This window comes from Carassius carassius, chromosome 25 (genome assembly GCF_963082965.1).
Source record: "Carassius carassius chromosome 25, fCarCar2.1, whole genome shotgun sequence".
Taxonomy (NCBI): Eukaryota; Metazoa; Chordata; class Actinopteri; order Cypriniformes; family Cyprinidae; genus Carassius; species Carassius carassius.
The window spans coordinates 14,791,176-14,805,049 of NC_081779.1; the positions used below are offsets into that span (position 1 = coordinate 14,791,176).

Sequence of the window (13,874 nt, forward strand, 5' to 3'; positions counted from 1 at the left end):
ATCTGAATGAGGTGAGGTAAATTATAAGAGAGAGACACAAAATGTGCAGAGCGGTGGAACCCCAGGAACAAGATTGAAAACCACAGTGTTCCAAAGACCTACATGCATGACAGACAATGAATACCCCCCCCCCTCCCCCCAACTGTGACTTGACTTAACTCATGGAGGTCATTGGTGACTTGACTTTGCTCGTGAAGATCAACGGTGACTTGACTTTGCTCGTGAAGATCAACGGTGACTTGACTTTGCTCGTGAAGATCAACGGTGACTTGACTTTGCTCGTGAAGATCAACGGTGACTTGACTTTGCTCGTGAAGATCAACGGTGACTTGACTTTGCTCGTGAAGATCAACGGTGACTTGACTTTGCTCGTGAAGATCAACGGTGACTTGACTTTGCTCGTGAAGATCAACGGTGACTTGACTTTGCTCGTGAAGATCAACGGTGACTTGACTTTGCTCGTGAAGATCAACGGTGACTTGACTTTGCTCGTGAAGATCAACGGTGACTTGACTTTGCTCGTGAAGATCAACGGTGACTTGACTTTGCTCGTGAAGATCAACTGTGACTTGACTTTGCTCGTGAAGATCAACTGTGACTTGACTTTGCTCGTGAAGATCAACTGTGACTTGACTTTGCTCGTGAAGATCAACTGTGACTTGACTTTGCTCGTGAAGATCAACTGTGACTTGACTTTGCTCGTGAAGATCAACTGTGACTTGACTTTGCTCGTGAAGATCAACTGTGACTTGACTTTGCTCGTGAAGATCAACTGTGACTTGACTTTGCTCGTGAAGATCAACTGTGACTTGACTTTGCTCGTGAAGATCAACTGTGACTTGACTTTGCTCGTGAAGATCAACTGTGACTTGACTTTGCTCATGAAGATCAACTGTGACTTGACTTTGCTCATGAAGATCAACTGTGACTTGACCTAACTCTGGACGGTCAGCTGTGACCTGACTAGGCTCTGGGAAATCAACAGGGACCTGATCAACGGTGACCTGACTAGGCTCTGGGAAATGGACAGGGACCTGATCAACGGTGACCTGACTAGGCCCTGGGAAGTCAACAGGGAACTGACTTGACTCATGAAGTTTAACTGTTGTTTTACTTGACTTGGGTGTTAGTGGTGACTTGACCTGACTCTGGATGGTCAACGGTGACCTGACTAGGCTCTGGGAAATCAACAGGGACCTGATCGACGGTGACCTGACTAGATTCTGGGAAATCAACAGGGACCTGGTCGACGGGGACCTGACTTGACTCTGGACAGTCAACGGCGGCGGTCATCTTGTGCAGCGGCGCCGGACTGGCGGCCATCTTGTGCAGTGACTTTGGGGTTTCAACAGGGTCCTCTGCCTCACCCACAGTGAACGAAGAGCCACACAACAAAAGAGCATATTCTATGAGATCCCTTAGGCGGCCATTAAATTCCCCTCCAGGTAACCATGATTTAATAGGTTCATTGAGTCCAAACAAGTCCTTAAACAAAGCTTCATCATTTAAAGGAACTTGATACACTCTTGATACACTAACTTCTGAACATAGTCCTCAATAGATTGATTTCCTTCTTGTAGATTTAATAGCTGGTCGAACAGATCCATGGTTAGGCTGATATGGAAACTGGAACTGATATCTCGGTGACAAGGGGTTACCGGGCTGCTGGATCCTGGTGTGGCGAAGTTCGGATCCAAATACAGTGCTTTATTTAAGAATGGTCAAACAGGCAGAATTTAGGAACAGCGTCAGGTATGACAGGGATAACCAGAATCGAAAACGGTAACAAGCAGAGATCAGGACAGGAAGTAGAGAATCAGAGTCGGTTAAACAATCCAAGATCAGACATGGGAAGAACAAACACAAGGAAAAACGTTCAGAAATGTCAGACAGGCTCAACAAGACTTCGCAGTGAGTGAGAGTGATTGTGTTGCTTTTATGTGTGTGTGTAAATGAGGTGCAGGTGTGGCAAGGAAATTGGCTGATGAATGAGGTGCAGGTGTGGCAAGGTGATTGTGATGCAGTGACTCATGGGGAATGTAGTTCGGGTGTGGTGCAACAGTATGAGAGGTGCTAGTGTCCAAGTGATGATATGATGACATCTGGTGGTTGATGGGTGGAATGGTCCTGAGTGGAGTGCCCTGTACTGAAGTTCATTGGCACTCTATCTAATGATAGTGACAGTTGCAAGACAGCAGCCGGCCAGTGGGGTTGCTGCAGTGGTAAAACAAACTTTATGTTGCTATCATAATCATGACATGAATTATGTTTTCAGTCAGCACCATTTTCCCTTAGTTTGTTGTTATGGACACTCATTAGTGAACTATCAATCATATGTCATGGATCATCAGTTAAGCTTCACAGACCATATTGCTACAATGACCCGACCCTACAGATTTGCCTTATACAACATTAGGAAGATTAGACCCTTCCTGTCAGAGCAAGCCACCCAACTTCTTGTCCAGGCTCTTGTTCAATCCAGACTGGACTATTGTAATGCTCTCCTGGTGGGCCTTCGTGCATGTACTATCAAGCCTCTGCAACTGATCCAGAATGCAGCAGTGAGGGTTGTCTTCAATTAGCCAAAAAAAGCTCACGTTACTTCTCTACTCATCAGGTTACACTGGCTACCAGTAGCGGCTCAAATTCGGCATCAAATTCAAGGTACTGATGCTTGCCTACAAGATGACCACTGGCACAGCACCAACATACCTAAACTCACTAGTTCAATCTTATGTGCCCTCTAGAAGTTTGTGCTATGCAAGTGAACGACGCTTTAAAAATGCCAAAATCACTCTCACGGACCTTTGCCTGGACTGTGCCCAGCTGGTGGAATGACCTCCCAATCTCTATTCGAACAGCTGAGTCTTTACACATTTTCAAAAAACATCTAAAGACAGCACTTAACCAACTAATGCTAGCACTTACCTTTTGTTTTCTGGCTACGTGTTCTGTACTAGACTAACTGAAACTTGTCATGGCACTTGTATACTGTTGTTCTCTTGTTGGTCTGGCTGCTTCTATTGTTTTCATTTGTAAGTCTCTTTGGATAAAAGCTTCTGCTAAATGATTAAATGTAAATGTAAATACTCAAATATCTAAATTAAATTTTTTTAAATACTTCTAACAATTTTCCTAAACTCTTAACACATCAACACACCTACAACACACAACTGACAAAACAATTAATTTCATGCTCAAAATCACACATTGTAAACTAAACTTCAACACACATTTTCAAATTACATAATACCCTAACACATTACGCTACATCTACCAAAACACTGCAAACATGTCTCAAAATCAAATTTTTATTCCAAAACACTGCCACATATTCTCCTTCAACAGGAACATTTAGTCAATCATGGCACAATATCATAAAAACACTAACATCAAATGGAATTACAGAAACTGCATTATTTTAGGTGTCAGGTCTGACCTTATACAATAGACAGTATGATGCATTGGTCATAGATTGTGTTTTACATTACAGTTTCTTTTTCTTTTTGGGTATAGTAAATACATGTATTTTGTTGATTTTGCTGCAGAAATTCAGTGCAAAAATTGAATGACCTATCTCAGAGTATAGAATGAACGGTTTATGGGGGGAAAAAAGACAGAAACAGAATTTCAGCAAAGACTTTATTTGCAACAGGACATTAGAGAGAGAAAAAAAGAATGCAAGAAAACAACAACAACAAAAGTACAATATAACTGTAATTTACTGTATTATGTGAAAATACAAAATAAACAAACAGAAAAAGTCACAGTAGAATAAAAAATAAATAAATAAATGTAATCTAATCTGCCTGGTCTTCTGCGTTTGGTCACATGGTCTCATCCACATCACACCTGATATCTTCTCTGGCAAGGCATATTGGGAAGTATCTTTTGGTATGTCTTCTCCTTCCCGATATAGTTCAGCTGTGATGTCTTGGCATTCAGCATCCATTGCATCCTGGAGGGACATCCGGAGGGACGATGTTGAAAAACCTTCCATGGGGTTGAGGAAAGGAGAGTAAGGGGCAAGGAAAAGACACATCATTCTCGAGTGGGTGTCAAACCAGGCTCTAACTGCTCTGGGAATGCCACATTGTTCCATGTGATCACATATATTGGCAAGTGCTCTCCCACTTGTCCCCTTTCTCTGGCACCAGTCTTTGGTACAAATCTTCTGAAATCTCACATTTATGCAGGAGTGCACTTTTCATTACATTTACATTTACATTTACATTTAAACATTTAGCAGACACTTTTAACCAAAGTGACATACAAAATGAGGACGATGGAAGCAATCAAAATCAACAAAAGAGCAAGTGCTATAGCAAGTCTCAGTTTGCTTACAGTAACAGTACAAAGCACTTTTATTCACTGTAAATTATATAATAAAAATAGATTCACAATATGAACAGCTGTTCACTTTGACTTTAACCTATAAGTTACTGTTAGAACATAATGTCATCTGATCTGGCATACAGTGTGAAAGCATTTGGAAATTTGCCAGTAAAATTACATTGTTATGATCTTGGTTGAGCTTGTGTGTAAACGAAGATCAAGCATTTTAAATTTGTGTTAACTCTATGTATTTTGTGTCAAAGCAACAAGAAATGTGTTAATTGTACAGCCTACACAGACGGATGTTGTATTAAATGTGTTAAGAGTTTAGGAAAATTGATAAAAGTAGGATATTGAAAAAATCCTCGTAACGATCGTAAAAAGCTATAATAAACAATAGATATTTGTGATCAGTTTTTAACTAGAAATACTGCCTAAATTTAATGATCACGTGAAATATGAAGTCAGCCAGAACACGGAGCTAGAGTAAAATTTAAACTAAATCCGGGTAAATTCAGAAGCGCAAGTAAAAGATCGAATAGGCTACCCATTAAACCTTCGACCGGGACACTGGATTCCGCTTTTTTGGGCTGTCGGGTGCAATCTTACAAATTCTTGTTATGTGTGCTCCTTTTACACAGAGTGCGCGACTGCAAAATCGAAAGTGAAAGTCAACATCGAGCTCTCATTCAAAAGAAATGCTTATTGACAGCGGCTCCCTGAAATAAAATTATATGCAATATTAGAATGTGGCAGGGCAGGACAGGGCACAAAAATCTCAGGGAGCGAAACAAATGCTGCAGGAGTGGGTGTTAATGGTCAGAAGTTCAGCGGGAGCGGGATTAAGAAAACTCGAAGGTCTCTAATAGAAAAACGAACACAATAAATGGCACACAATGTAGAAAGCAAAAGATAAATCCCCGACGTTTTGGGCGATTTACAAATCCCAGCCCAGTTGAAAATACTGTGATACTTTTTTTTCAGAATTCTTTGATGAATAGAAAGTTCAATCATAATTTTTGTAACATTATAAATCACTGCATCCTTGCTGAGTAAAAGTATACATTTCTCTCTCTTTTTAGTTTAAGTATTTATTTCTTTATCTTACTCCAAGGTTTTGTGTAAACTTAAAAAAAAAATGAATAAATAAAATAAAATAAAAAATATATATGAGAAGCCTAATAATGCTGAAAATTCAGCTTTGCCATCACAGGAATAAAATGCATTTTAAATTGTTTTCAAATATATAAAGAACAGTCATTTTAAATTGTAATATTTCTATATATTTTTTATCAAGTAAATGTATGTTTTGTGAGCATTAGAGACTTCTTTCAAAAACATTAGAATTCAAACTTTTGACCGGTATGTGATCACTAATACAATATATTAAGTATGCTAGAATAGACATTGCAAACAAACGTAACAATTAAAGCAGCTAAATAATTTGGAAACCAACTGGTTTTAACCGACCACACTAAATTCAACGTTTGTATTAAAAAGTGAAGTGTACGGGTTGGCAGTTAGTGTTGAAATCTTATAAGGAAGCTATAAATGTTGCATAATATCTCTATCAAGAGCTTCAATGGCAAAATCTCTTTACGTTCCTATTTATTGGAAAAATAAAAGAAGTATAAATGTTGAACTGGTTTTTTTATTGAATGGATGGGGTTTCACAACCAAATCCTTATAAAATGTTTAATTCCCAAACATTAGCACTGTTGAGTCATACAAGCACATTCACAAATATTATTATTAATTTAATATTTTAATATTATTCATAAGTATTTTCCCTGGCAGACATTTAATTGTATACTCCATCATTCAAAAGTTTGGGGTCAGGAAGAAGAAGAGATGATGATGAAGAAAAAAGAAAGCAAGCATCAAAAGATAAACTATACAAAATAATACTTTTAATTAAATTGATATAAAGTGACACAGAAGATGTTATGCAGATATTTAGTTAATATAATATAATACAATATTACAAAGATTTATGTTTATAATAAATGCTTTTCTTTTGAACTTTCTATTTATCAAAGAAACCTGGAAAAAAAATTATCATAGGATTAAGCAGCACAACTGTTTTCAACACTTATATTAATACGAATTTTCAGCAAATCATTTTTAATCATTGTGTGTGTAGGGGGGGTAGTGTAATTTGAGAGACAATAATCTACACCCTCCTGCCTTCCATAGCGCATAATAAGAAAAACATGTAAAACAAGATATTGACATCTTGAGATCATGTGGTGTTATGAGATCATAGTCCATAATACACACACACACACACACACGCACGCACACACACACACACACACACACACACACACACACACACACACACACACACACACACACACACACACACACACACACACACACACACACACACACACACACACACACACATATATATATATAAATATATTTAAAAAAAAAATTTTTTGGAGGATCAAATAGTCATGAGTGTTAAAGTGTTAAAGGTAAACAAGAGTTAAAGGTTTAGTTCACCCAAAAATGAAAATTAGCCTGTGTTTTATTCCCCGTCAAAGCATCCTAGGTGTATGTGATTTTCTTCTTTCAGACGAATCCAGTCGGAGTTCTATTAAACAAATTCCTGGCTTCTCCAAGCCTTTCAATGGGCAGGTGTTGGTTGTCAACAATTTAGAAGATGTGAAATAAATTTCACCCATCCGTAATAAAACATTCCTCACACGGCTCTGGGTAGTGAATAAAGGCCTCCAGTATAGCGAATCCATGCGTTTATCTAAGATAAATATCCATATTTCAAACGTAATAAACATTTGACAACCAACACCCACTTACCCCCATTGAAAGGCTTGGAGGGGCCAGGACAATTTTTATTATAACTCCAATTGGATTCGTCTGAAGGAAGAAAGTCACATACACCTAGGATGCTTTGAGGGTGAATAAAACACAGGCTAATTTTCATTTTTGGGTGAACTAAACCTTTTACCTGTTTGCTGTATGCAGTGGTGAGGCGCTATGATTGAGACTTCATTTAACCTGTGTTTGGATTAATAATAGACAAAGATTAAAAATATGACACTTTTGCATTTGATGTACATAAGGTTGCATGACAGACAGTTTAATATACCCTCTATGTGTCATATGTCATATGTCCCTGTATAGAAGTCAAAGAAAACAACAACTACAATCTGCATTAAAAAAGTGAAGGAATAGAAATGTAGGCAGTTGGTGTGGTTTTCAAATAAATGTTTATATTCCAGACATTACATAATAAGTGAATGGCAACCTCAGTTTAAAAATATCCGGTTTGCAAATGTTGTGTCAGAGCTGGGGAAATTTTATTTAAGAAATCATTTTAATGCAATCTTCTCAACTCTCTTAGCATACATTTAAAATAAATATTTGTTCAAACTTTTTTTGCTAGGACATCTTAATCAGACCTGGAATCTTATGACACACATGCACACATAACGCAGGATCAAATACTATATGATGCCATGGTAATGGAAACAATGCAACCAGTAATGCAACCTATCATGTTATAATGACCTGCATACTTGTACTGTACATACTTGTATAATTTTAATCTGAGTGCATTTTAAATTGCAGTAATATCATTTAATCTAATTTTCCAGCAATAATAAAATATTATTGAATATTTCCAAGCTGCAAATAAACAGTGGACAATAAAAAGGCAATTATTTTAAACAGAAAAAAAAATAGGTTTCAAAACACACTCTGTGGCATGTTCTCGATTACAGTAAAGTCAATTCAATCTCTCCCTCCGTTTGTAAAAAGAAACAACAAATCAAACTGAACATGCTTTTCACCAGCTGAAGAAGAGACTACAGGCAGAAACTCAGTTGAAAATGGCTGAATGAAATGCTTTTCTAAGGATGAGACCAAGAACTTGGTGATATCTATGGGTCGTAGAGTCACTGTTGTGATTGCATGCAAGGGATTTGCAGCTAAATACTAGCTTTCAAACTTTTACATTTGCTTCAAGTTAAATTGTCCCGATAATTATGATCATGAGATACAGGAATGAAACTCTAAAAGTGCCATTCTTCTTATGTAAAACATGTATGAACTGAAACAGCCAATAATAAAACATTTTTTTAATTTTGCCTTCACTGTTCCAATACTTTTGGAGGGCGCTGTATTTATGACTGTGAAATAAATATACAGAAAACTCAGATCTGTCAGTGGCTCCAAAGTAATGCAAACTTTATGCAACAAGTAATGCAACATTATTATTTTTTTTAAATACTTCTTTCAGCAAGAACACATTAAACTGATTGGTGAAATGATTAGAATGATTTCTGAAGAATCATGTGACACTAAAGACTGAAATAATGAATGTTGAAAATTCAGGAATAAGCACAGGAATAAATGACATTTAAAAAAATATTAAACAGTTATTTAACCGTAATAATATGTTTTTAATTGATTGATTAATTAATGTTAATTACCAATAACAAATAAATTGTTAAATAAATGCGTTTGGATGTGAGGAAGTGATCCTCTTACTACCTCTGTAAAGTTCTGCCTCACTCTCATTCCCTTTCTTTCATATCTGATAATATTATGGTCATGAAAAAAACTTTTGTATGTTCAGAAAATCATAAAATGGTATATAAATGTCCTGGTTAAAATCAAACTGAAGAGATTTCCTGTATTTACTGTAGGAGGAGCCATGGGTACATATATAAGAGGTACAGTCAGAACATCACAGGACCACCCAACCAGCAGCAAAACAATCTACACCAGAGGAGACCCAGACAGCAAGGTAAATGTTCTTATTCTCACTGTCAGGAAAAAAGAAAGAAAAAAAAGCTATAATAGTATAAAACAAATTCCTTTAATGTTTTCAGATGGTTCCAGTGTTGATGTTACTCATGGCAGCTCTTGTAGCTGCAGATGAGCCAATGATGGATCTCTCAGGCCCATTAGAGTCTGACAGTGCCTCTGTTTCTGTCATATACTGTGATGCTTCTACTTACTGTCCTAGCGGAACAACGTGCTGTCGTTCCCCTTTTGGTGTTTGGTACTGCTGCTCATTCTTAATGGTCAGTGAATCAGTAACTCTTTTATACTCTGTTAAGTTATGTTTCATGTTTAACCCTGGCTCATTCTTCCCACTCTTTCAGGGTCAGTGCTGCAGAGATGGACGTCATTGCTGTCGTCATGGTTATCACTGCGATGCGACATCGACCCTCTGTTTGAGGGGGTGGTTAAAACTGCCATCTTCTGCTGAGCCGGCCACCAAGGCTATCCAGAAACCTCAGGTGAGTCAGCACTCTGTATACGATGCTAAAATAATGCAAACTATATGCAACAAGTAATGCAAGCCATCCAACCAGTAACTCAAAATATGTGACTAGCAATGCAACCTATCACGAAAACAGTGGTTTTCAATCCTGGTCATGGGGACCCACCGCTCTGCATATTTTGCATGTCTCTCTTTTCTGACACACTCAGTGCATTTTATGGAGCTCTTATCTAATGAACTGATGATCTGAATGAGGTGTGGTAAATTAAGGAGACACACAAAATGTGCAGAGCGGTGGAACCCCAGGACCAAGACTGAAAACCACTGTGTAACAATGACCTACATGCATGACAGATAATGACTTCAATGGTATATTATATTCTATTATTCAAATATATTTATCTGAGCTGCATATGTATTTATCTTTGTTGCAGTCTGTGCCCATTGACCAGGCTCTTAAATGGAAGAGCGAGACTGAGTCAGTTCATTGTGATGGAAATCTCTACTGCTCGACTGAGCAGTTCTGTTGCAAGACAGCAGCTGGCCAGTGGGGTTGCTGCAATGGTAAAACAAACTTTATGTTGCTATCATAATCATGACACTTATATACATTTAGACGAACATAGGTTTTAATATAACCCATAATCAATAATAAAAACTCTAAAGTTTTGTGTTTGCTCATGTTATTATTTGTATTTCTTTCTTTTATAGAGATGGTGTTGTAAGTAAACAACCCCCGTGACTTGGGTGCAGGTCTTATTAAAGACTTACCAAGTGCAAGAGGCTTTTGTCACACTTTCACTCAGCATCATTTTCCCTTAGTTAATTTGTTGTTACGGACACTCATTAGTGTCAGCTGTGTACTATCAATCATTTATTATCACCCCATTTGGTCATGTATTTAAATTGAACTGTTTAACTTCTTGGTTGTCAGGTCTTGTCTCTACTTGCTACTATTCTATGTTGCATTTACTCTGTTTGGATTATTAAAAAATGCCTGAACTATCATGTGCGTTTATTCTAACCAAGTGTGACAGCTTTCAGAAGACAATTACTGTTGATATAGATTCAAGCTGAATTAATGCAAAATAAAACTTTAAAGAACTGCAGTCAAATGTCATTGTCATTTATTAATTGAACTGTTGCTTTTTTAGTGTTTTTAGTTTGTTTGTACTTTTTATAATTTATCATGAATTAATCTTTTAAGGGGACAAATTGTTCATTCAATTCAGTGTACTTCCAACAGCTTATGTTTTTAATATACTGAAATCTTTTCAGCAATGATTTTAATAAATTAGACTACCATGCTGCTGTAATACTTAGTGTTGCTGTGGCTTATGGTAGAGAAATTAACATTCAACAGCATGCCAATTTCATGCTCCCTCAAAACTTGCCACATCTGTGGCATTGGGCTGTGGGATAAAACTGCACATTGTAGAGTGACCTTTTATTGTGGCCAGCCTAAGGCACACCTGTGCAATAATCATGTGGTCTAATCAGCATCTTGATATGCTACACCTGAGGTGGATGGATTATCTCGGCAAAGGAGAAGTGCTTACTAACACAGATTTAGACAGAATTGTGAACAATATTTAATAGAAATAGGCCTTTTGTGTACATAAAAAAGCCTTAGATCTTTAAGTTCAGCTCATGAAAAATTGGGGCAAAATCAAAAGTGTTGCGTTTATAATTTTGTTCAGTATATAGATATAGTCTGTTTTGATGTATACAAAATGGATACATCTCACTGGCGATGTTACAAATGCTGTAAGACAGCCTCATCAATCAACCCACTGAAAAGGATCCCATGAGGGCATTAAGGACATTGTAGAGATCGCCTTGATGAAAATGGTCCTGCCATTTGTCAGTAATAATTAACCATTGTTAAGTACAATATATATACATAAATATATATCTACATCTATCTATCTATCTATCTATCTATCTATATATATATTTATATATATATATATCTATCTATCTCTCTCTATATATATATATAGATCTATCTCTATCTCTCTCTGTCTATCTATCTATCTATCTATCTATCTATCTATCTATCTATCTATATATATATATATATATATATATATATATATATATATATATATATAATTATTATTATTATTTTTTTTTTTTAGGATTACTGTATGACCATGATGGGAAAGTTTCTTATTCTGAAAAGACAGTCAAAGATAAAAACTTTTTACTGGTGACCTTTTACTCACTGGCACCTTTCCCACTGCATTCAAGCAGGCTTGGGTAACCCCTCTGCTAAAATATATATATATATATATATAATAATAATTTTAAAAACTTCACTTACAGAAAGCTACAGACCTGTCTCTCTCCTGTCATTCATACTGAAAACCCTCAAAAGAGTTGTTTTCAACCAGATGTTACAGATCATTGTTTCTTTCACAGAACCTCAAACTGGAAGCTAACCAATCAGGTTTCAGTAGTGGCCATTCAACTGAGACTGTACTACTGTCAGTCACGGAAGCCCTGTGGATTGCAAAAGCTGATCCAAATCATCAGTTCTTATTCTGCTGGATCTAGCTGCTGCTTCTGACACGGTCAATCATCAGATCCTTCTGTCTGCCCTCTCATCACTGGGCATCACAAAGATTCCACTTCCTGGTTTGAATCCTATCTCATTGGTAGGTCTTTCAGTGTGGCTTGGGGAGGGGAGGTGTCCAAAGCACATCAACTTGTCACTGGGATTCCTCAGTGATCAGTTCTTGGACCCCTCCTCTTCTCCATATACACAACATCACTGGATCCCAACATACAGGCACATGGATTCTCCTACCATTGCTATGTTGATGATACACAGCTCTATCTTTCACTCCAACCAGATGATCCAACGGTAGCTGCACAGATCTTAGGTTGTTTGGCAGACATCTCGGCATGGATGAAAGCATATCATCTACAGATCAAACTTGCAAAGACTAACCTTCTTGTCTTCCCCGCCACTCCACATCTATAGTATGATTTCTCCATCCAGCTAGGTTTTTCTACAATTACCCCATCAACTTCAGTCACAAATCTTGGTGTAACCTTTGAAGACCAGCTGACCTTCAAAGACCACATTACAAAGACTGCTTGATCTTGCAGGTTTGCATCGTACAACATCAGAAAGGATCAGGCCTTTTTTAACGGACCATGCTGCACAACTTCTTGTTCAGGCCCTTGTCATTTCTAGGCTGGAATACTGCAATGCTCTTCTGGCTGGACTTCCATCAAGCACAATCAAACCTTTACAAATCACTCAGAATGCAGCAGCATGCAGGGACGTGCGGTCAGGGTAGGCAGGGTAGGCAGTGCCTCACCAAAGGAAATGTTGACATTACATTTATTAATTCCAAGAGCTTTATTAATTCACCACATTATTAATTGCATTAATTTTATTCCAAATATTATTTTTTGTAACAAAAATTTTCAGGAATACACATAATATACTCATTTTGCCATTGTTTGCTCCTAAAAACCGTTGTTTCATGCAGGAAATTCAAAAGCCATAGCCATTGAGGCAAAGGTGAGCGGTGCCTCTTTGGTCCATAGAACGTAGTTTATATAGATTTGCGCATGCGCAGTCAGTTCTCATGCTGTCTTGAATTATCAACATTGAGGCAGAGACCGAGCTTGCTTCATGTCACGTGATCTACTCGCTCTCACTCAATCCGCGCGCTTCCCGAATACTAGCATCTAGTATACTTGCGTGTCGGTGTGTGCGCCTAGCAGTTTGTAGGAGCGAATAAGCTGTTTTTGTACTTTAAAGCTGTACTGCTGACGCAATGTTTTCTGACTGTAGCCTGGTGCGCCGTCACCAGACCAAAAGTGTGTGTGTGTGTGTGTGTGTGCGCCGTGGCTGTCTGTCCATTTTGATGGAGTGACTAGGCTGCCGCGCCGCCTCCTTCTCTGTGTCCCGCACAAAACATTTGTTTGTTGTATAGGTCATAAGATAGATGTGTCCATTAATTTGATTATTATATTTGATTGTGCATTAGCCTCACATGACTGACTTTGCTGAATGCAGGCAGCGATCTGATCATGCCTGATATGAACTTGGGTTGCTAAATTAACTGAATGAATATATGAACATATATTCCACACATTGATAGGTCACAGCCTACCCATGACAAGATTTCACCGCAAGTTACTGGCAGCATGACTGGCCTTCAACAAGGCCAAAAGTGCCCATGTTACACCTCACTTTATCTCCTTGCACTGGCTACCGGTTGCGGCTCACATCAAGTTCAAAACATTGATGCTT

General features: G+C 37.8%; 1 protein-coding gene and 1 long non-coding RNA gene across 2 annotated transcripts; one reads left to right on the forward strand and one right to left on the reverse strand.

Annotated features, from left to right (window-relative positions):
- The first annotated feature begins 8,956 nt into the window (after positions 1-8,956).
- On the forward strand, positions 8,957-10,707 carry LOC132104283 (progranulin-like). The gene is made up of 5 exons (XM_059509641.1): positions 8,957-9,115; positions 9,201-9,395; positions 9,477-9,614; positions 10,033-10,162; positions 10,310-10,707. Exons 1-5 carry the CDS (start codon positions 9,023-9,025, stop codon positions 10,321-10,323), a joined length of 570 nt encoding a protein of 189 aa, XP_059365624.1. The 5' UTR covers positions 8,957-9,022; the 3' UTR covers positions 10,324-10,707.
- LOC132104284 (uncharacterized) lies at positions 10,562-11,553 on the reverse strand. Its single transcript, XR_009423523.1, has 2 exons — positions 11,389-11,553; positions 10,562-11,312 (listed from the first exon to the last, which is right to left on the reverse strand). It is a non-coding gene; the product is annotated as an uncharacterized LOC132104284 (long non-coding RNA).
- Between the last annotated feature and the right edge of the window lie 2,321 nt (positions 11,554-13,874).

Coding starts and splice junctions, on each gene's coding strand:
- LOC132104283 (XM_059509641.1), top strand. CDS start 9,023: ATGGGTACATATATAAGAGGTACAGTCAGAACATCACAGGACCACCCA. Junction 9,116..9,200: donor GAGGAGACCCAGACAGCAAG/GTAAATGTTCTT, acceptor TAATGTTTTCAG/ATGGTTCCAGTGTTGATGTT. Junction 9,396..9,476: donor ACTGCTGCTCATTCTTAATG/GTCAGTGAATCA, acceptor CCACTCTTTCAG/GGTCAGTGCTGCAGAGATGG.